At 33.8% G+C, this 24,549-nt stretch overlaps 2 protein-coding genes across 2 annotated transcripts in view; one reads left to right on the top strand and one right to left on the bottom strand.

Annotated features, from left to right (window-relative positions):
* Positions 1-24,549, top strand: part of LOC113068125 (synapsin-2-like) — a 137,037-nt gene that overhangs the window by 37,855 nt on the left and 74,633 nt on the right. The window lies entirely within an intron of this gene.
* On the bottom strand, positions 183-2,812 carry LOC113068127 (metalloproteinase inhibitor 3-like). The gene is made up of 5 exons (XM_026240745.1): positions 2,318-2,812; positions 1,977-2,053; positions 1,666-1,762; positions 1,016-1,134; positions 183-772 (listed from the first exon to the last, which is right to left on the bottom strand). The coding sequence occupies exons 1-5, from the start codon at positions 2,439-2,441 to the stop codon at positions 614-616; spliced, it is 576 nt and encodes a 191-aa protein (XP_026096530.1). The 5' UTR covers positions 2,442-2,812; the 3' UTR covers positions 183-613.

Genomic DNA, 24,549 nt, shown 5'->3' with positions numbered 1-24,549 from the left:
ATTAGTTTATTTGTTGTCATTCAAATAATCCAATCTGTCTCAGTAGCTCTATGCAGTACATACACACTGCGTTTTAATATAACACCTCTGTAATGCAGCTTTACAATCTTTATCAGCTTTCTGCCTTGTGCAAACAAGCTAATATTGCTGTTTCTGTGGTTTCTAGTGAAGTAGACATTTCCTGCTGTCTGAAGTGGCTGTGGTTCTGTGGAATGAACCTTAAACGTTGCTGTTTGTTATTGTAGTTTTTTTATTAAACTCTCCTTTTTTATCTCAATGTTCTTCAGAATAGAAAAGCGAAAAACAATACCTAGATGAATGCTTTTGCCACTAAGAACATCCATATTTATATAAACATGCTTACATTTCCTATGAAATACACACAGACACTTTTACATGCAAAATAGTTTAATGGTTGATTGCATATCTCCATGAAAACAGTGTTTTGTATGTATTTGCTGACTGCATTGCAAAGTTTCATTAAATTGTTTAAATTCATTTCAAAATGTTATAAGCATTCTAAGCATTCTGGAGAACAAAAGAGCAAAAATACACACTGACAAATGGCTGATGCACTTGTGCTTCAGGGCATACTTTTTAGGAACATTTGTAGTTACTTAAATTTTCGCCAACTGCAGAAGCCGTTATTGTCTGGCAGGCAAATAGACTGAAGAGCCTCTTCATCATTAAGACTGAATGAATTATTGACTCTTATCAGACATTTTTTCTGAAGGATCTCGGTCAAACAGGACTCTCCAGTACAGGGCGAGATCTGTAGAGATCAAAGTTTGAGAGATGACTGAATTCATAGCTATACTTATAACACAACAACAACTGTTTTAACACTTGGAAAAATAAAATAAATGCATGATAATGAATTTCAGCCAGAGTTTGAGGAACGCGTTTGACAATATTTAAATATGCAGAAAATTTTGTCAGGCAAAAATGAAGCTACTGGATTTCAACAGCACTGAACTATGGTGAATTATTGTAAAAGTTTGATTTGGATTATTACCTCACAGACACAGCCTTTCTGATACTTGCTGAGGTACAACTTTTGAACTCGGGAGAGTTCTTTCCAAGGCTTCACAAGGTCACATAAATCAACAAGTACCCTGCCGTCCTTGACATGTCCTTGGGAGGAAATTTTACAATTTTACAGTTAAAGTTCATCTTACTGTATATAAACAACTATTTTTGTACCTAGAGATCTCCTCACTTATTGAACCCTTATGTTCTGTTGAGATTCATTATTGTTTTTAGGTTTGAGGTCCTGGATAATATTAGATTTTTCTTTGTCTTTGGTCACTCATTCCAAACACCAAAAACATGTGCAGAAATGTGTCTTGTTGCTAATAGATGCAAAATAAGTGAAAATTATATGTGCTCTAAAATTATCAGAAATATTATTAAACTGTGATATTCTCAGACTGGATGAAATCAGAGTCTGAAGCTAAAGTTGAATAATTAGATACACAATGTGATTTTCAATGAAATCTGTCAAATCACATAGCCCAAAACCCATCCAGACTGTAAATTGGGCTAAAAATTTGGGCATAATGTGTGTAGCATATTTCAGCCTCGGCTGATGTTAACAACCATCATCAGGAATCAGGGTGTTCAGTTTCTACTCAAACTCTGTCTAGAGATAGTAAATGATTTTACCTGCCAGCAGATACTCGTCCTTTTGCAGACTGATGCCACATGAAGTTTGAGAGCTGTAGATGACCTGAATTTTCTTCATATCTAAGTGCTTAAATATCTGGATAAAAAAAAAGTATAAATATAAAAGTATAATTTTTTTTTTTTTTTTTTTTTTTTGATACATACACATACACATACACACACACACACACACACACACACACACACACACACACACACACACACACACACACACACACACAAACACACATTTATTGTTAAAAAAAAAGATTGTATTGGAAAATTATGTCAAGTAAATTACATTTTCTCACCTCAACAGTCTGGATATCATATGCAGTTAATTCAGGGATAGTGCTGTTCACCTTTCCAACGACTTTGGCTCGAATCACTAATTGGTAAAAAAAAAAAAGAAAAGAAAAAAAAAGAGATCTTTTTACTGATTTTTTTTTTTTTTTTAAATATAACTTCGTTAATAAAATAATGTCATATATAATGTATAAATATTTTAAGTGCAATCATCGTACTTTCCTAATGTGTTCAATAATTCAAGTCACTGAACTACTGCGAATGAACCAAGAATAACATCTTAAAACAGCATGCAATCTACAGACGTGAGTTCGTGTTTGATTAGCTATGCATGTGTTTGACGTACCTGTATCAGACGCGCAGAACTGCTGTTGAGGGTGTCTCGGTAAACATCTGCATCCCTCGGTCACCTGTTCGTTCAGTGCCACAGACAAGAAGAACAGCAGCGCTAGAGTCACAGTAGCAGACATGCTCTCACTCTCACAGTGCAAGACTAAACTATATACTCAGGCTCTGAAGCAGACACGGCTTGCTTTAGATGCGGCGCTCCTCGAAGTTCGCATTTGAAGTGTGATTGCGTCACAGCGGCTCCAGGTGGGCTGTTCCAATTTATGGCCTTCGTAACTTTGCTACACACCTCTCAGTGAACGTGACATCTGCATCTGCATGAATGTGATGATGGGCAGAGCCAGGGCTGTTTGCATTATGCATAGTACAACCAATGCAAAAATCCTATTAAACGAGTATAACCGAGTGCGGTAAAGTTAGTTTTAGGTTTGATATTCGGTGGATATTCGCCTAGGCTTGCTTTAGGGACCGTCTGCAAATTTACCTCTCAGTACAAAACGAAGTCCAATAATTAATACAAATTATGTTTCCAACATCACAGTAAATGTCTTGTGGGCAAACTGACAGAAAATATTTAGCCAATATGTCCCTACTAACAATATCTCCCTTACTGTATGCACAGTACACAAAAATTATTTTATTTAAAAAAATTGCTATAATACACCAAAAAAAATTTTTGTTGTTGTTAATGTTCCATAGGTTGTAGGACATTTGTAGTTACACGACTGACTTACTACAGGTGAAATTTTGCCAATATCTCCCTTACTGTACGTACAGTACATAATATTTTTTTTAAAACAATTACTGTTAAGCACAAAAAGGGTTTTCTCATGTTCCAAAGGTTGTAGTAAGTTTTTAGTTACAAGACTGACTTACTACAGGTGGATTTTTGCCAATATCTCTATTAATGTACGTACAGTACATAATAATTCTTTTTAAAAAATGCTGTAAATCACCAAAAGGTTTTTTTTTTCATGTTGCAAAGGTTTTAGTACACTTGTAGTTACAAGACTGACTTTCTACAGGTGATTTTTTGCCAATATCTCCCTTACTGTACGTACAGTACACTCTTATTCTTAAAAAAAAACAATTACTGTAAATCACCAAAATGGTTTTTCCTGTTCCAAAGGTTTACATTTACATTTAATCATTTAGCAGACGCTTTTATCAAAAGCGACTTACAAATGAGAACAACAGAAGCAGTCAGGTCAACAAGAGAACAACAAGAGAATACAAGTGCCATGACAAGTCTCAGTCTAGTATAGAACGCATAGCCAGGTGTATATAATTTTTTTTTTTTTTTTTTTTAATTCAATTAAATGAAAAAGACAAGAAAAGGAAAGGTACTGGTTTTAGTAGGTTAAGTGCAGGCGAAAAAGATGAGTCTTTAGATGTTTCTTGAAAATGAGTAAAGACTCAGCTGTACGAATTGAGATTGGGAGGTCATTCCACCAGCTGGGCACAGTCCAGGAAAAGGTCTGTGAGAGTGATTTTGAATTTCTTTGGGATGGCACCACAAGGCGTTGTTCACTTGCAGAGCGCAAACTTCTGGAGGGCACATAGGATTTAACCAGTGAGTTCAGGTAAGTTGGTGCCGTGCCAGTGGTCGTCTTGTAGGCAAGCATCAGTACCTTGAATTTGATGCGAGCGGCTACTGGTAGCCAGTGTAACCTGATGAGGAGAGGAGTAGCATGAGCTTTTTTTTGGCTCATTGAAGACAACCCTCGCTGCTGCATTCTGGATCATTTGCAGAGGCTTGACAGTACATGCAGGAAGGCCCGCCAGGAGAGCATTACAATAGTCCAGTCTGGAGAGAACAAGAGCTTGGACAAGAAGTTGGGTTGCTTGCTCTGACAGGAAGGGTCTAATCTTCCTAATGTTGTATAAGGCAAACCTGCAGGACCGGGTCATTGTAGCAATGTGGTCAGTGAAGCTTAATTGATGATCCATCACAACTCCTAGGTTTCTGGCTGTCCTCGAAGGAGTTATGGTTGACGAGCCCAGCTGTATAGAGAAGTTGTGATTAATCAATGGGTTAGCTGGAATCACCGGTAGTTCAGTCTTTGTAAGGTTAAGCTGAAGGTGATGGTCATTCATCCAGCTAGAAATGTCACTCAGACAGGCTGAAATGCGAGCAGCTACCGTAGGGTCATCAGGCTGGAATGAGAAGTAGAGTTGGGTGTCATCAGCATTGCAGTGATAAGAAAAGCCATGCTTCTGAATGACAGATCCTAAAGATGTCATGTAGATGGAGAAGAGAAGTGGTCCAAGTACTGAGCCTTGAGGAACCCCAGTAGCAAGGTGGTGTGACTTTGAAACATCACCCCTCCAAGACACACTGAAGGATCTGTCAGAGAGGTAGGACTTAACCCACAGGAGAGCAGTTCCAGAGATTCCCATCTTTCTGAGGGTGGACAGGAGAATCTGGTGATTAACAGTGTCAAAAGCAGCAGACAGGTCCAGTAAGATGAGTACCGAGGATTTTGAAGCTGCTCTTGCTAGTCGCAGGGCTTCAGTAACCGAGAGCAGAGCAGTCTCAGTTGAGTGGCCACTTTTGAAGCCAGATTGGTTGCTGTCCAGGAGGTTGTTCTGTCCAAGGAACATAGAAAGCTGGTTGAACACAGCCCGCTCAAGTGTCTTTGCAATGAATGGAAGAAGGGATACCGGTCTGTAGTTTTCAAGAAGCTCTGGATTTAGAGATGGTTTCTTGAGCAGTGGGCTTACCCGAGCCTGCTTGAATGCTAAGGGAAATGTTCCAGATTGAAGAGAGGAGTTGATAATGTGAGTAAGTGAAGGTATGACTCAAGAAGAGATCGCTTGAAGGAGGTGAGTGGGGATAGGATCAAGTTGACAAGTAGTAGGATGATTGGACAGGAGAATTTTGGAGACGTCCATCTCTGAGAGTGGGGAGAAGGAGGATAAAGAGTGTGCATAAGTCATTGTGAAGTTTTCCTCAGACTGTGGTGTGGAGAATTGTTCACTGATGGATCTCGTCTTATTTGTGAAGAAAGCTGCAAAGTCGTCCGCTGTAAGAGTCAATGGAGGAGGTGGAGGCGGCGGATTAAGAAGAGAAGAGAAAGTCTTGAATAGTGTCCGAGCGTCACAGCAGCTGTTATTTTGTTGTGGTAGTAGGATGTTTTAGCTGTGAAGACATTTGCAGAGAAGGAAGAGAGGAGAGATTGATACACACTGAGGTCCATAGAGTTCTTTGACTCGGACAGCCAGGGGGCAGATGGGGCAGTGCGTGCTGGTCTAGACAACAGTGGGCAAAAGTTGTCCAAGCAAGATGTTAAAGTGGAGCAAAGAGTGTCCGTAGCACTGTTCGTGTCCAGAGCAGAAAACTGAGAGAATGGTGGAAGAGAGGATGAAACCACAGCAGATAGGCAAGATGGAGAGAGTGAGCGTAGGTTCCGTCGAAAGGTGACCTGCGTTGGAGTGTGTGCCACTTCAGGAGTAAGTGCTAGGTTAGCAGTAATGAGGAAGTGATCAGAGGTGTGGAGTGGAGCAACTGAAGAGGTGTCCACAGAGCAACCGCGCGTGTAGATGAGGTTAAGTTGGTTGCCCGATTTGTGAGTCGCTGTAGTGGACACTAGCTTGAGATCAAATGAGGTGAGCAGAGTTTTGAAGTCAGCAGCCTGGGGTTTATCTAAGTGGATGTTGAAGTCACCAAGCAGTACCAGAGGAGTACCATCTTCAGGAAAGTTTGATAGCAGCACATCCAACTCCTCCAAGAAGTTTCCCAGTTGACCTGGAGGACGATAAATGACCACAAAGTGAATTTTAACAGGGTGGGTTACAGTAATGGCATGTGATTCAAATGAACCAGTACCTGTAGGTGATGGCTGAAGTTCAAATTTCCATTCTTTGGATATAAGGAGACCCGTACCTCCACCCCTCCCAGTGGTACGAGGAGTGTGGGAACAAGTGAAATTAGTAGAGAGGGCTGCAGGGGTGGCAGTATCTTCAGGTTTGATCCAAGTCTCTGTCAGTGCCATGAGGTTGAGACCGGAATGGGTAGCAATAGAGGAAATGAAGTCTGCTTTGTTAACTGCAGACTGGCAGTTCCAGAGACCAACTGGAATAGAGAGCATAGTAGTAGAGGTCAGAGGGACATGGCGTAGGTTTGCCAGACAGGCCTTCCTGCGACGTACATAGCGTGCTCTCCGAGTGTTAGTAGTGATAGTAGAGATCTGAAAGCACATAGTGACTACAAGTGTAAGATATATTTGAGAACAAACTATACAAGAGTGGAAAAAAAGAGAAAAGCAATACTCAGGTGCCCTGTCGTTGTGTCCTTGCTCGGTGGAGTCGCGCAGGTAGAGTGGATTGTCTTTACACTCATAGGTCTTCACACGAGTAGGGTTCACACGAGGGTTGCCGCGACCGCTGCTGCGGTGAAACCTAGTGCTTTGTATTAGCCTGATTACCTGTGATTGAAGTCAGCTGGACACGCCTCACTATTTAGCAGATCGAAACCAGGCAGTCCCGCAATAGGCAAACGCAAAACCAAGCGCCACTTTCAGCACGTATTAACCACGGTAAGACACACACAATTTAAACCAAAAAACTTTCCTAGCAATGATGATCACACACTAGTCTGATGAGAAAACAAGACAAAACACTCACAAGCTGCTGTCCTTCTATGTTGCTCGAATGTTTCTTCTGACAAGTGCTTTACAAACAGCTAATTAAGTACTTTCACAGGTTGTAGTACGTTTGTAGTTACAAGACTTACTTACTAAAGGTGAAATTTTGCCAATATCTCCCTTACTGTATGTACAGCATATAATGATTCTTTAAAAACAATTACTGTAAATCACCAAAAGGATTTTTTTCATGTTCCAAAGGTTGTAGTAGGTTTGTAGTTACAAGACTGATTTACTACAGGTGAAATTTTGCCATTATCTCCTTTACTGTACGTACAGTATATAATAATTCTATGAAAACAATTACTGTAAATCACCAAAAGGGTTTTTTCATGTTCCAAAGGTTGTAGTAAGTTTTTAGTTACAAGACTGAATTACTACAGGTGAAATTTTGCCAATATATCCCTTACTGTATGTACAGTATATAATAATTATTTAAAAACAATTACTGTAAATCACCAAAAGGGTTTGTTCATGTTCCAAAGGTTGTAGGAAGTTTTTAGTTACAAGACTGAATTACTACAGGTGAAATTTTGCCAATATCTCCCTTACTGTATGTACCGTATATAATAATTATTTAAAAACAATTACTGTAAATCACCAAAAGGGTTTTTCATGTTCCAAAGGTTGTAGTAAGTTTGTATTTACAAGACTGACTTACTACATGTGAATGTTTGCCAATATCTCCCTTACTTTACGTACAGTACATAATTATTTTTAATAAACAATTACTGTATATCACCAAAATGGTTTTTTCATGTTCCAAATGTTATAGTACATTTGTATTTACAAGACTGACTTACTACAGGTGAAATTTTGCCAATATCTCCCTTACTGTATGTACAGTATATAATAATTATTTAAAAACAATTAATGTAAATCTCCAAAAGGTTTTTTTTTCATGTTACAAAGGTTGTAGTACACTTGTAGTTACAAGACTGACTTACTACAGGCGAATTTTTGCCAATGTCTCCTTTACTGTACGTACAGTACACTCTTATTCTTAGAAAAACAATTACTGTAAATCACCAAAATGTTTTTTTTCATGTTACAAAGGTTGTAATACACTTATACTTACAAGACTGACTTACTACAGGTGAATTTTTGCCAATATCTCCCTTACTAAATGTACAATACACTCTTATTCTTAAAAAAACAATTACTGTAAATCACCAAAATGTTTTTTTTTTTTCATGTTACAAAGGTTGTAGTACGTTTTTAGTTACAAGACTTACTTACTACAGGTGAAATTTTGCCATTATCTCCCTTACTGTACGTACAGTACAAACTTATTCTTAAAAAAACAATTACTGTAAATCACCAAAATGGCTTTTTCATGTTCCAAAGGTTGTAGTAAGTTTGTAGTTACAAGACTTACTTACTACAAGTGTAATTTTGCCATTATCTCCCTTACTGTACGTACAGTACACACTTATTCTTAAAAAAACAATTACTGTAAATCACCAAAATGTTTTTTTCCTGTTCCAAATGTTGTAGTAAGTTTGTAGTTACAAGACTGACTTACTACAGGTGATTTTTTTGCCAATATCTCCCTTACTGTACATACAGTACACACTTATTCTTTAAAAAAAAACAATTACTGTAAATCACCAAAATTGTTTTTCATGTTACAAAGGTTGTAGTAAATTTGTAGTTACAATAATTATTTACTACAGGTTAAAGTTTGTCAATATCTCCCATACTGTATGTAGAGTACATTATAATTATTTAAAAACAATTACTGTAAATCACCAAAAGGGTTTTTTCATGTTCCAAAGGTTGTAGTAAGTTTGTAGTTACAAGACTTACTTACTACAAGTGAAATTTTGCCATTATCTCCCTTACTGTACGTACAGTACACACTTTTCTTAAAAAAACAATTACTGTAAATCACCAAAATGGTTTTTTCCTGTTCCAAATGTTGTGGTACGTTTGTAGTTACAAGACTGACTTACTACAGGTGATTTTTTTTGCCAATATCTCCCTTACTGTATGTACAGTACACTCTTATTCTTAAAAAAAAAAAACAATTACTGTAAATCACCAAAATTGTTTTTCATGTTACAAAGGTTGTAGTACATTTGTAGTTACAATAATTATTTACTACAGGTTAAAGTTTGTCAATATCTCCCATACTGTATGTAGAGTACATAATAATTATTTAAAAACAATTACTGTAAATCACCAAAAGGGTTTTTTCATGTTCCAAAGGTTGTAGTAAGTTTGTATTTACAAGACTGACTTACTACAGGTGAATGTTTGCCAATATCTCCCTTACTTTATGTACAGTACATAATTATTTTTAATAAACAATTACTGTATATCACCAAAAGGGTTTTATCATGTTCCAAATATTATAGTACGTTTGTATTTACAAGACTGACTTACTACAGCTGAATTTTTGCCAATATCTCCCTTACTGTACGTACAGTACACACTTATTCTTAAAAAAACAATTACTGTAAATCACCAAAATGTTTTTTTTCCTGTTCCAAATGTTGTAGTAAGTTTGTAGTTACAAGACTGACTTACTACAGGTGATTTTTTTGCCAATATCTCCCTTACTGTACATACAGTACACACTTATTCTTAAAAAAAAACAATTACTGTAAATCACCAAAATTGTTTTTCATGTTACAAAGGTTGTAGTACATTTGTAGTTACAATAATTATTTACTACAGGTTAAAGTTTGTCAATATCTCCCATACTGTATGTAGAGTACATTATAATTATTTAAAAACAATTACTGTAAATCACCAAAAGGGTTTTTTCATGTTCCAAAGGTTGTAGTAAGTTTGTAGTTACAAGACTTACTTACTACAAGTGAAATTTTGCCATTATCTCCCTTACTGTACGTACAGTACACACTTTTCTTAAAAAAACAATTACTGTAAATCACCAAAATGTTTTTTTCCTGTTCCAAATGTTGTGGTACGTTTGTAGTTACAAGACTGACTTACTACAGGTGATTTTTTTTGCCAATATCTCCCTTACTGTATGTACAGTACACTCTTATTCTTAAAAAAAAAACAATTACTTTAAATCACCAAAATTGTTTTTCATGTTACAAAGGTTGTAGTACATTTGTAGTTACAATAATTATTTACTACAGGTTAAAGTTTGTCAATATCTCCCATACTGTATGTAGAGTACATAATAATTATTTAAAAACAATTACTGTAAATCACCAAAAGGGTTTTTTCATGTTCCAAAGGTTGTAGTAAGTTTGTATTTACAAGACTGACTTACTACAGGTGAATGTTTGCCAATATCTCCCTTACTTTATGTACAGTACATAATTATTTTTAATAAACAATTACTGTATATCACCAAAAGGGTTTTATCATGTTCCAAATATTATAGTACGTTTGTATTTACAAGACTGACTTACTACAGGTGAATTTTTGCCAATATCTCCCTTACTGTACGTACAGTACACTCTTATTCTTAAAAAAAAAAACAATTACTGTAAATCACCAAAATTGTTTTTCATGTTACAAAGGTTTTAGTACATTTGTAGTTACAATAATTATTTACTACAGGTTAAAGTTTGTCAATATCTCCCATACTGTATGTAGAGTACATTATAATTATTTAAAAACAATTACTGTAAATCACCAAAAGGGTTTTTTCATGTTCCAAAGGTTGTAGTAAGTTTGTATTTACAAGACTTACTTACTACAGGTGAAATTTTGCCATTATCTCCCTTACTGTACGAACAGTACACACTTTTCTTAAAAAAAAAAACAATTACTGTAAATCACCAAAATGTTTTTTTCCTGTTCCAAATGTTGTGGTACGTTTGTAGTTACAAGACTGACTTACTACAGGTGATTTTTTTGCCAATATCTCCCTTACTGTACGTACAGTACACTCTTATTCTTAAAAAAAAACAATTACTGTAAATCACCAAAATTGTTTTTCATGTTACAAAGGTTGTAGTACATTTGTAGTTACAATAATTATTTACTACAGGTTAAAGTTTGTCAATATCTCCCATACTGTATGTAGAGTACATAATAATTATTTAAAAACAATTACTGTAAATCACCAAAAGGGTTTTTTCATGTTCCAAAGGTTGTAGTAAGTTTGTATTTACAAGACTGACTTACTACAGGTGAATGTTTGCCAATATCTCCCTTACTTTATGTACAGTACATAATTATTTTTAATAAACAATTACTGTATATCACCAAAAGGGTTTTATCATGTTCCAAATATTATAGTACGTTTGTATTTACAAGACTGACTTACTACAGGTGAATTTTTGCCAATATCTCCCTTACTGTACGTACAGTACACTCTTATTCTTAAAAAAACAATTACTGCAAATCACCAAAATGTTTTTTTTTTTTCATGTTACAAACGTTGTAGTACACTTGTAGTTACAAGACTGACTTACTACAGGTGAATTTTTGCCAATATCTCACTTACTGTACGTACAGTACACTCTTATTCTCAAAAAAACAATTACTGTAAATCACCAAAATGTTTTTTTCATGTTACAAAGGTTGTAATACACTTATACTTACAAGACTGACTTACTACAGGTGAATTTTTGCCAATATCTCCCTTACTAAATGTACAGTACACTCTTATTCTTAAATAAACAATTACTGTAAATCACCAAAATGTTTTTTTCCTGTTCCAAAGGTTGTAGTATGTTTGTAGTTACAAGACTTACTTACTACAGGTGAAATTTGGCCAATATCTCCCTTACTGTATGTACAGTTTATAATAAATCTTTAAAAACAATTACTGTAAATTACCAAAATGGTTTTTTCATGTTCCAAAGGTTGTAGTAAGTTTGTAGTCACAAGACTTACTTACTACAGGTGAAATTTTGCCATTATCTCCCTTACTGTACGTACAGTACATCATTATTCTTCAAAAACGATTACTGTAAATCACCAAAAGGGTTTTTTCATGTTCCAAAGATTGTAGTACATTTGTAGTTACAAGACTTACTTACTACAGGCGTAATTTTGCCAATATCTCTCTTAATTTACGTACAGTAAATAATTATTTTTAATAAACAATTACTGTATATCACCAAAAGGGTTTTTTCACATTCCAAATGATGTAGTACGTTTGTACTTACAAGGCTGACTTACTACAGATAAAATATTGCCAATATCTCCCTTACTGTACGTACAGTACATATTTATTCTTAAAAAACGATTACTGTAAATCACCAAAAGGGTTTTTTCATGTTCCAAAGGTTGTAGTACATTTGTATTTACAAGATTGACTTGCTACAGGTGAATGTTTGCCAATATCTCCCTTACTTTACGTACAGTACATAATTATTTTTAATAAACAATTACTGTATATCACCAAAAGGGTTTTTTTTCATGTTACAAAGGTTGTAGTACACTTGTAGTTACAAGACTGACTTACTACAGGTGAATTTTTGCCAATATCTCCCTTACTGTATGTACAGTATATAATAAATCTTTAAAAACAATTACTGTAAATCACCAAAAGGGTTTTTTAATGTTCCAAAGGTTGTAGTAAGTGTGTAGTTACAAGACTTACTTACTACAGGTGAAATTTTGCCATTATCTCCCTTACTATATGTACAGTACACCATTATTATTAAAAAACAATTACTGTAAATCACCAAAATGGTTTATCATGTTACAAAGGTTGTAGTAAGTTTTTAGTTACAATAATGATTTACTACAGGTGAAAGTGTGCCAATATCTCCCTTACTGTACGTACAGTACATAATAATTATTTAAAAACAATTACTGTAAATCACCAAGAGGGTTTTTTCATGTTCCAAAGGTTGTAGTAAGTTTGTATTTACAAGACTGACTTACTACAGGTGAATGGTTGCCAATATCTCCTTTACTTTACGTACAGTACATAATTATTTTTAATAAACAATTACTGTATATCACCAAAAGGGTTTTTTTTTCATGTTACAAAGGTTGTAGTACACTTGTAGTTACAAGACTGACTTACTACAGGTGAATTTTTGCCAATATCTCCCTTACTGTACATACATTACACTCTTATTCTTAAAAAAAAACAATTATTGTAAATCACCAAAATGTTTTTTTCATGTTACAAAGGTTGTAGTACACTTGTAGTTAAAAGACTGACTTACTACAGGTGAAATTTTGCCATTATCTCCCTTACTGTACGTGCAGTACACACTTATTCTTAAAAAAACAATTACTGTAAATCAACAAAATGTTTTTTTCCTGTTCCAAATGTTGTAGTACGTTTGTAGTTACAAGACTTACTTACTACAGGTGAAATTTTGCCAATATCTCCCTTACTGTACATACAGTACATAATAATTATTTTTAAAAAATGCTGTTAATCACCAAAAGGTTTTTTTTTCATGTTACAAAGGTTGTAGTACACTTGTAGTTACAAGACTGACTTACTACAGGTGATTTTTTGCCAATATCTCCCTTACTTGATGTACAGTACAGACTTATTCTTAAAAAACAATTACTGTAAATGACCAAAATGGTTTTTCATGTTACAAAGGTTGTAGTAAGTTTTTAGTTACAATAATAATTTACTACAGGTGAAAGTTTGCCAATATCTCCCTTACTGTACGTACAGTACATAATAATTATTTAAAAACAACTACTGTAAATCACCAAAAGGGTTTTTTCATGTTCCAAAGGTTGTAGTAAGTTTGTATTTACAAGACTGACTTACTACAGGTGAATGTTTGCCAATATCTCCTTTACTTTACGTACAGTACATAATTATTTTTAATAAACAATTACTGTATATCACCAAAAGGGTTTTTTTCATGTTACAAAGGTTGTAGTACACTTGTAGTTACAAGACTGACTTACTACAGGTGAATTTTTGCCAATATCTCCCTTACTGTACATACAGTACACTCTTATTCTTAAAAAAACAATTATTGTAAATCACCAAAATGTTTTTTTTCATGTTACAAAGGTTGTAGTACACTTGTAGTTACAAGACTGACTTACTACAGGTGAAATTTTGCCATTATCTCCCTTACTGTATGTACAGTACACCCTTATTATTAAACAACAATTAATGTAAATCACCAAAATGTTTTTTTCATGTTACAAAGGTTGTAGTACACTTGTACTTACAAGACTGACTTACTACAGGTGAATTTTTGCCAATATCTCCCTTACTGTATGTACAGTATATAATAAATCTTTAAAAAACAATTATTGTAAATCACCAAAAGGGTTTTTTAATGTTCCAAAGGTTGTAGTAAGTTTGTAGTTACAAGACTTACTTACTACAGGTGTAATTTTGCCATTATCTCCCTTACTGTATGTACAGTACACCATTATTATTAAAAAACAATTACTGTAAATCACCAAAATGTTTTTTTCATGTTACAAAGGTTGTAGTACACTTGTACTTACAAGACTGACTTACTACAGGTGAAATTTTGCCAATATCTCCCTTACTGTACGTACAGTACATAATAATTATTTAAAAACAACTACTGTAAATCACCAAAAGGGTTTTTTCATGTTCCAAAGGTTGTAGTAAGTTTGTATTTACAAGACTGACTTACTACAGGTGAATGTTTGCCAATATCTCCTTTACTTTACGTACAGTACATAATTATTTTTAATAAACAATTACTGTATATCACCAAAAGGGTTTTTTTCATGTTACAAAGGTTGTAGTACACTTGTAGTTACAAGACTGACTTACTACAGGTGAATTTTTGCCAATATCTCCCTTACTGTACATACAGTACACTCTTATTCTTAAAAAAACAATTATTGTAAATCACCAAAATGTTTTTTTCATGTTACAAAGGTTGTAGTACACTTGTAGTTACAAGACTGACTTACTACAGGTGAAATTTTGCCATTATCTCCCTTACTGTATGTACAGTACATAATAATTATTTTTAAAAAATGCTGTTAATCACCAAAAGGTTTTTTTTTCATGTTACAAAGGTTGTAGTACACTTGTAGTTACAAGACTGACTTACTACAGGTGATTTTTTGCCAATATCTCCCTTACTTGATGTACAGTACAGACTTATTCTTAAAAAACAATTACTGTAAATGACCAAAATTCAATTCAATTCAATTCAATTCAATTCAATTCAAGTTTATTTGTATAGCGCTTTTTACAAAACAAATCGTTACAAAGCAACTTTACAGAAAATTATGTTTCTACAATATTTAGTAGTAGCTAGTAGTTTGTGCACATTTGACAGGATTTTAGAAAAACTAAAAAATAATAATAATACAAGACGTAGTCAGCTAGACGATGAACTATCAATATTATTAATTAAGTTATTATATGATTAAGTCACACATTTAGGAATAATTGTTAGTTCTGTTTGTTCATTCAGGGTTAGCATCATCTGAGGTCCTCTGAGGGTCAGCATCATCTCTTCTCAGGTGTTCTGGATCCAGACTGGAGCTTGTGTAAATCCTAGTTACCACGGGATGTGAATCCCGTGGCAAAACATAGAAACAAAAAACAGACATCATTAGCATAGCTGCTGATCCAACAAAGTAAAATTAGTTTAACCCAAGCTAATGAATAAAAATGCACCTTTGATCAGATGCAACTACACTCACAATTAAAAAGATACATTATTCGAATGCTTGGCGAAAGAGATGTGTTTTTAATCTAGATTTAAACAAAGAGAGTGTGTCTGAACCCCGAACATTATCAGGAAGGCTATTCCAGAGTTTGGGAGCCAAATGTGAGAAGGCTCTACCTCCTTTAGTGGACTTTGCTATCCTAGGAACTACCAAAAGTCCAGCGTTTTGTGACCTTAGGGTGCGTGATGGGTTGTAACGTGGTAGAAGGCTAGTTAGGTACGCTGGAGCTAAACCATTTAGGGCCTTATAGGTAAGTAATGATAATTTGTAACTGATGCGGAACTTAATAGGTAGCCAGTGCAGAGACTGTAAAATTGGGGTAATATGATCATATTTTCTTGACCTCGTAAGGACTCTCGCTGCTGCATTTTGGACGACCTGTAGCTTGTTTATTGAAGAAGCAGGACAACCACCTAGAAGTGCATTACAATAGTCCAGTCTAGAGGTCATGAATGCATGAACTAGCTTTTCTGCATCAGAAACAGATAACATGTTTCGTAGCTTGGCAATGTTTCTAAGATGGAAGAATGCAATTTTTGTAACATTGGAAATATGATTTTCAAAAGACAAATTGCTGTCTAATATAACACCCAGATTTCTGACTGTAGAGGAAGTTACAGTACATCCGTCTAGTTGCAGATTGTAATCTACAAGATTCTGTGTAGTGTTTTTTGGTCCAATAATTAATATCTCCGTCTTATCCGAATTTAATTGGAGAAAATTCTTTGTCATCCAATCTTTTACATTTTTAACACAATCTGTTAGCTTAGATAATTGGGAAGTTTCATCTGGTCTCGTTGATATATATAGCTGAGTATCATCAGCATAACAGTGGAAGCTAATTCCGTATTTTCTAATAATATTACCAAGGGGCAACATGTATATTGAAAATAGAAGGGGACCTAGGACGGATCCTTGTGGCACTCCATATTTTACTGATGATAAATGAGATGACTCCCCATTTAAGTAAACAAAATGGTAGCGATCGGACAGGTAGGATCTAAACCATCTTAGAGCCTGCCCTTGAATACCTGTATAGTTTTGTAATCGATCTATGAGTATGTCATGATCTATGGTGTCGAACGCAGCACTAAGATCAAGTAAGACTAGAAATGAGATGCAGCCTTGGTCTGACGCAAGGAGCAGGTCATTTGTAATTTTAACAAGTGCAGTTTCTGTGCTATGGTGGGGCCTAAAACCTGACTGAAATTCTTCATACAGATCATTTTTATGCAGGAAGGTGCTCAATTGAGCAGACACAACTTTTTCTAAAATTTTAGACATAAATGGAAGATTTGAAATAGGCCTATAATTTGCCAGTACACTAGGATCTAGTTTTGGTTTCTTAATAAGAGGCTTGATAACCGCCAGCTTGAATGGTTTTGGGACGTGTCCTAAAGATAACGACGAGTTTATGATATTGAGAAGCGGTTCTTCGGCTACAGGTAACAGCTCTTTCAGTAATTTAGTGGGTACAGGATCTAATAAACATGTTGTTGGTTTAGATACAGTGATAAGTTTATTTAGCTCCTCCTGTCCTATGGTTGTAAAGCACTGCAGTTTATGTTTGGGTGTGATGGATGAAACTGAAGTGTTAGATGCTGTAGAATCTACATTCGCTATTATATTTCTAATGTTATCTATTTTATCAGTGAAGAAATTCATAAAGTCATTACTATTTAACGTTGGTGGAATATTTGAAATGGTTTTTCATGTTACAAAGGTTGTAGTAAGTTTTTAGTTACAATAATAATTTACTACAGGTGAAAGTTTGCCAATATCTCCCTTACTGTACGTACAGTACATAATAATTATTTAAAAACAACTACTGTAAATCACCAAAAGGGTTTTTTCATGTTCCAAAGGTTGTAGTAAGTTTGTATTTACAAGACTGACTTACTACAGGTGAATGTTTGCCAATATCTCCTTTACTTTACGTACAGTACATAATTATTTTTAATAAACAATTACTGTATATCACCAAAAGGGTTTTTTTCATGTTACAAAGGTTGTAGTACACTTGTAGTTACAAGACTGACTTACTACAGGTGAATTTTTGCCAATATCTCCCTTACTGTACATACAGTACACTCTTATTCTTAAAAAAACAATTATTGTAAATCACCAAAATGTTTTTTTCATGTTACAAAGGTTGTAGTACACTTGTATTTACAAGACTGACTTACTACAGGTGAAATTTTGCCAATATCTCCCTTACTGTATGTACAGTATATAATAATTATTTAAAAACAATTAATGTAAATCTCCAAAAGGTTTTTTTTTCATGTTACAAAGGTTGTAGTACACTTGTAGTTACAAGACTGACTTACTACAGGTGAAATTTTGCCATTATCTCCCTTACTGTATGTACAGTACACCCTTATTATTAAACAACAATTAATGTAAATCACCAAAATGTTTTTTTCATGTTACAAAGGTTGTAGTACACTTGTACTTACAAGACTGACTTACTACAGGTGAATTTTTGCCAATATCTCCCTTACTGTATGTACAGTATATAATAAATCTTTAAAAACAATTATTGTAAATCACCAAAAGGGTTTTTTAATGTTCCAAAGGTTGTAGTAAGTTTGTAGTTACAATACTTACTTACTACAGGTGTAATTTTGCCATTATCTCCCTTACTGTATGTACAGTACACCATTATTATTAAAAAACAATTACTGTAAATCACCAAAATGTTTTTTTCATGTTACAAAGGTTGTAGTACACTTGTACTTACAAGACTGACTTACTACAGGTGAAATTTTGCCAATATCTCCCTTACTGTACGTACAGTACATAATAATTATTTAAAAACAACTACTGTAAATCACCAAAAGGGTTTTTTCATGTTCCAAAGGTTGTAGTAAGTTTGTATTTACAAGACTGACTTACTACAGGTGAATGTTTGCCAATATCTCCTTTACTTTACGTACAGTACATCATTATTTTTAATAAACAATTACTGTATATCACCAAAATGGTTTTTTTCATGTTACAAAGGTTGTAGTACACTTGTAGTTACAAGACTGACTTACTACAGGTGAATTTTTGCCAATATCTCCCTTACTGTACATACAGTACACTCTTATTCTTAAAAAAAACAATTATTGTAAATCACCAAAATGTTTTTTTCATGTTACAAAGGTTGTAGTACACTTGTAGTTACAAGACTGACTTACTACAGGTGAAATTTTGCCATTATCTCCCTTACTGTATGTACAGTACACCTTTATTATTAAAAAACAATTAATGTAAATCACCAAAATGTTTTTTTTCATGTTACAAAGGTTGTAGTACACTTGTACTTACAAGACTGACTTACTACAGGTGAATTTTTGCCAATATCTCCCTTACTGTATGTACAGTATATAATAAATCTTTAAAAACATTTATTGTAAATCACCAAAAGGGTTTTTTAATGTTCCAAAGGTTGTAGTAAGTTTGTAGTTACAAGACTTACTTACTACAGGTGTAATTTTGCCATTATCTCCCTTACTGTATGTACAGTACACCATTATTATTAAAAAACAATTACTGTAAATCACCAAAATGTTTTTTTCATGTTACAAAGGTTGTAGTACACTTGTACTTACAAGACTGACTTACTACAGGTGAAATTTTGCCAATATCTCCCTTACTGTATGTACAGTATATAATGATTCTTTAAAAACAATTACTGTAAATCACCAAAAGGGTTTTTTAATGTTCCAAAGGTTGTAGTTAGTTTGTAGTTACAAGACTTACTTACTACAGGTGAAATTTTGCCATTATCTCCCTTACTGTATGTACAGTACACCCTTATTATTAAAAAAACAATTACTGTAAATCACCAAAATGTTTTTTTCATGTTCCAAAGGTTGTAGTACACTTGTAGTTACAAGACTGACTTACTACAGGTGAATTTTTGCCAATATCTCCCTTACTGTATGTACAGTATATAATAAATCTTTAAAAACAATTATTGTAAATCACCAAAAGGGTTTTTTAATGTTCCAAAGGTTGTATTAAGTTTGTAGTTACAAGACTTACTTACTACAGGTGTAATTTTGCCATTATCTCCCTTACTGTATGTACAGTACACCATTTTTATTAAAAAACAATTACTGTAAATCACCAAAATGTTTTTTTCATGTTACAAAGGTTGTAGTACACTTGTACTTACAAGACTGACTTACTACAGGTGAAATTTTGCCAATATCTCCCTTACTGTATGTACAGTATATAATGATTCTTTAAAAACAATTACTGTAAATCACCAAAAGGGTTTTTTAATGTTCCAAAGGTTGTAGTTCGTTTGTAGTTACAAGACTTACTTACTACAGGTGAAATTTTGCCATTATCTCCCTTACTGTATGTACAGTACACCCTTATTATTAAAAAAACAATTACTGTAAATCACCAAAATGTTTTTTTTCATGTTCCAAAGGTTGTAGTACACTTGTAGTTACAAAACGTACTACAACATTTGGAACATGAAAAAAACCCTTTTGGTGATATACAGTTATTGTTTATTAAAAATATTTATGTACTGTACGTAAAGTAAGGGAGATATTGGCAAAATTTCACCTGTATTAAGTCAGTCTTGTATCTACAAATGTACTACAACCTTTGGAACATGAAAAACCCCTTTTGGTGATTTACAGTAATCGTTTTTTAAGAATAATTATGTACTGTACGTACAGTAAGGGATATATTGGCAAACTTTCACCTGTAGTAAGTCAGTCTTTTAACTAAATACGTACTACAACCTTTGGAACATGAAAAAACCCTTTTGGTGATTTACAGTAATCGTTTTTTAAGAATAAGTATGTACTGTACATACAGTAAGGGAGATATTGGCAAAATTTTATCTGTAGTAAGTCAGCCTTGTAAATACAAACGTACTACAACATTTGGAATGTGAAAAAACCCTTTTGGTGACATACAGTAATTGTTTATTAAAAATAATTATTTACTGTACGTAAATTTAGAGAGATATTGGCAAAATTACACCTGTAGTAAGTAAGTCTTGTAACTACAAATGTACTACAAACTTTGGAACATGAAAAAACCCTTTTGGTGATTTACAGTAATCGTTTTTTAAGAATAAGTATGTACTGTACGTACAGTAAGGGAGATATTGGCAATATTTTATCTGTAGTAAGTCAGCCTTGTAAATACAAACGTACTACAACATTTGGAATGTGAAAAAACCCTTTTGGTGATATACAGTAATTGTTTATTAAAAATAATTATTTACTGTACGTAAATTAAGAGAGATATTGGCAAAATTACACCTGTAGTAAGTAAGTTTTGTAACTACAAATGTACTACAATCTTTGGAACATGAAAAAACCCTTTTGGTGATATACAGTAATCATTTTTGAAGAATAATGATGTACTGTACGTACAGTAAGGGAGATATTGGCAAACTTTCACCTGTAGTAAGTCAGTCTTTTAACTACAAATGTACTACAAACTTTAGAACATGAAAAAAATCCTTTTGGTGATTTACAGTAATCGTTTTTTAAGAATAATTATGTACTGTACGTACAGTAAGGGATATATTGGCAAACTTTCACCTGTAGTAAGTCAGTCTTTTAACTAAATACGTACTACAACCTTTGGAACATGAAAAAACCCTTTTGGTGATTCACAGTAATCGTTTTTTAAGAATAAGTATGTACTGTACATACAGTAAGGGAGATATTGGCAAAATTTTATCTGTAGTAAGTCAGCCTTGTAAATACAAACGTACTACAACATTTGGAATGTGAAAAAACCCTTTTGGTGACATACAGTAATTGTTTATTAAAAATAATTATTTACTGTACGTAAATTTAGAGATATATTGGCAAAATTACACCTGTAGTAAGTAAGTCTTGTAACTACAAATGTACTACAAACTTTGGAACATGAAAAAACCCTTTTGGTGATTTACAGTAATCGTTTTTTAAGAATAAGTATGTACTGTACGTACAGTAAGGGAGATATTGGCAATATTTTATCCGTAGTAAGTCAGCCTTGTAAATACAAACGTACTACAACATTTGGAATGTGAAAAAACCCTTTTGGTGATATACAGTAATTGTTTATTAAAAATAATTATTTACTGTACGTAAATTAAGAGAGATATTGGCAAAATTACACCTGTATTAAGTAAGTTTTGTAACTACAAATGTACTACAATCTTTGGAACATGAAAAAACCCTTTTGGTGATATACAGTAATCATTTTTGAAGAATAATGATGTACTGTACGTACAGTAAGGGAGATATTGGCAAACTTTCACCTGTAGTAAGTCAGTCTTTTAACTACAAATGTACTACAAACTTTAGAACATGAAAAAAACCCTTTTGGTGATTTACAGTAATCGTTTTTTAAGAATAATTATGTACTGTATGTACAGTAAGGGAGATATTGGCAAACTTTCACCTGTAGTAAGTCAGTCTTGTAAATACAAATGTACTACAACATTTGGAATGTGAAAAAACCCTTTTGGTGATATACAGTAATTGTTTATTAAAAATAATTATTTACTGTACGTAAATTAAGAGAGATATTGGCAAAATTACACATGTATTAAGTAAGTCTCATAACTACAAATGTACTACAACCTTTGGAACATGAAAAAACCCTTTTGGTGTTTTACAGTAATCGTTTTTGAAGAATAATTATGTACTGTACGTACAGTAAGGGAGATATTGGCAAACTTTCACCTGTAGTACATCAGTCTTTTAACTACAAACGTACTACAACCTTTGGAACATGAAAAAACCCTTTTGGTGATTTACAGTAATCGTTTTTTAAGAATAATTATGTACTGTACGTACAGTAAGGGAGATATTGGCAAACTTTCACCTGTAGTAAGTCAGTCTTGTAAATACAAACGTACTAGAACATTTGGAACATGAAAAAACCTTTTGGTGATATACAGTAATTGTTTATTAAAAATAATTATGTACTGTATGTAAAGTAAGGGAGATATTGGCAAAATTACACCTGTAGGAAGTAAGTCTTGTAACTACAAATGTAGTACAACCTTTGGAACATGAAAAAACCCTTTTGGTGATTTACAGTAATCGTTTTTGAAGAATAATGATGTACTGTACGTACAGTAAGGGAGATATTGGCAAAATTTTATCTGTAGTAAGTCAGTCTTGTAAATACAAACGTACTACAATATTTGGAACATGAAAAAACCCTTTTGGTGATATACAGTAATTGTTTATTAAAAATAATTATGTACTGTATGTACAGTAAGGGAGATACTGGCAAAATTTCACATGTAGTAATTCAGTTTTGTAAGTACACATGTACTACAACCTTTGGAATATAAAAAAAAAAAAAACTTTTGGACAATTATATATTTTTAAGAAAATAGCTTGTGTACTGTACATACAGTAAGGGATATAATGTCTGTAGCGACATATTGGATTAAATATTTTCAGTCAGTTTGCCCACAACGCATTTGCTGTGGCATTGAAAACATAATTTGTATTAATTTTTGGACTTCGTTTTGTACTGAGAGGTAAATTTGCAGACGGTCCCTAAAGCAAGCCTAGGCGAATATCCAGCGAATAATCAAACCTAAAACTAACTTTACCGCGCTGTACAAGCGTCTAGAGCAATTGCAATTAAACATCAAATATAATATATGTCCAATAAATTAAAATAACAGCTTGATACCACAAAAAGAAAAAAAAAAAAGAAAAAAACTGATTACACTACGGTAAAGGACAAAACCTGTTTGTGCTTATAATACTTCTTGGTCGTTGCACATTTGTAACGTAAAATTTAAGCGTTTTATTTTTTTTTATATTGTAGGCTGCATTAGGTTTGCTCAATACGGACAAAAATAATCTTGGTATTTTTAAAACTTTTTTTTAAATGTAATAAGAATAAGATGATATTGTAGGTCTTGCTGTTGACTGCAAACTCATGAAAACATTTATTATACAGCAGTTCTCAATTCCAGTCCTCGCGCCTCCAGCTCTGCGTATTTTGCCTCCAGCTCTGCGTATTTTGCCTCCAGCTCTGCATATTTTGCACATCTCTCTTTACATGTACACACATGTACATGTACACACCTGATTCAGATAATTGTGTTTAATGTGTTTAATACTCCCTACTCCCTGAACAGTGGAAATCAGTTTAAGTTTACTTAACCTCAGAACATTCAGTCACAGATTTGTGCTGCTGTATACAATGTCTTCACACAGGGACAAGTGTGACATACCTCTATATTCTGTAAATACATTTAAATGCATGTCTCGTACACTTCAGTGCATTTGAATGGAACATATACAGGTACATGTCAATAAATTAGAATGTTGTGGAAAAGTTCATTTACTCCAGTAATTCAGCTCAAAATTTGAAACCTGCATTTAAATAAATTCAGTGCACACAGACTGAAGTAGTTTAAGAGGGCTTTCACACTGGCAGTATATGCCGCGTTTCCACCAAAATTACCAGGAACATTTGTACCAGGAACTTTTCACCCCCCAGACCTGTTGCTTTCTGTGTTTCCACCGTGATCTAAAGTACCGGGAAGATAAGGCAAATAGTCTGGTGACGTAGGCCTGAGCGTGTTTCTCAATACAAAGGCTACATCCGAAAACTTAGGCAGGTGACTTGCTGCCTTGCTGTCTAATAAGGCAATGACTTTGCAGGCAGCGTTTTTGCCCAAAGGCACCTCATGAAATGGATTTCGGACAGGCTTCTGAGACGGAGTAGGTTTAATGATCTACAGCAAAATATAGAGAGTTTTGGTGATAACTAAGTGGATATTTAATTACTGTAATATTAATTTCTCGCTAGAAAATACGTAAAAAGAGGAAAATGTTGTTCAGAAACATACATTTACACACAAACTGACCACCGACTGCAACTTTCAGATGCCATCTTTATTTTTTGGCTTAACTGTCACAGAATAGAACGCACAGGATTGTGGGATATCAAAGGCAGCGAAGGATACATCTATGCTGCCTTCAAAAATCGG

This window comes from Carassius auratus, linkage group LG36F (genome assembly GCF_003368295.1).
Source record: "Carassius auratus strain Wakin linkage group LG36F, ASM336829v1, whole genome shotgun sequence".
NCBI classification, from domain to species: Eukaryota; Metazoa; Chordata; class Actinopteri; order Cypriniformes; family Cyprinidae; genus Carassius; species Carassius auratus.
This window is presented reverse-complemented; position numbering and strand designations above follow the sequence as displayed.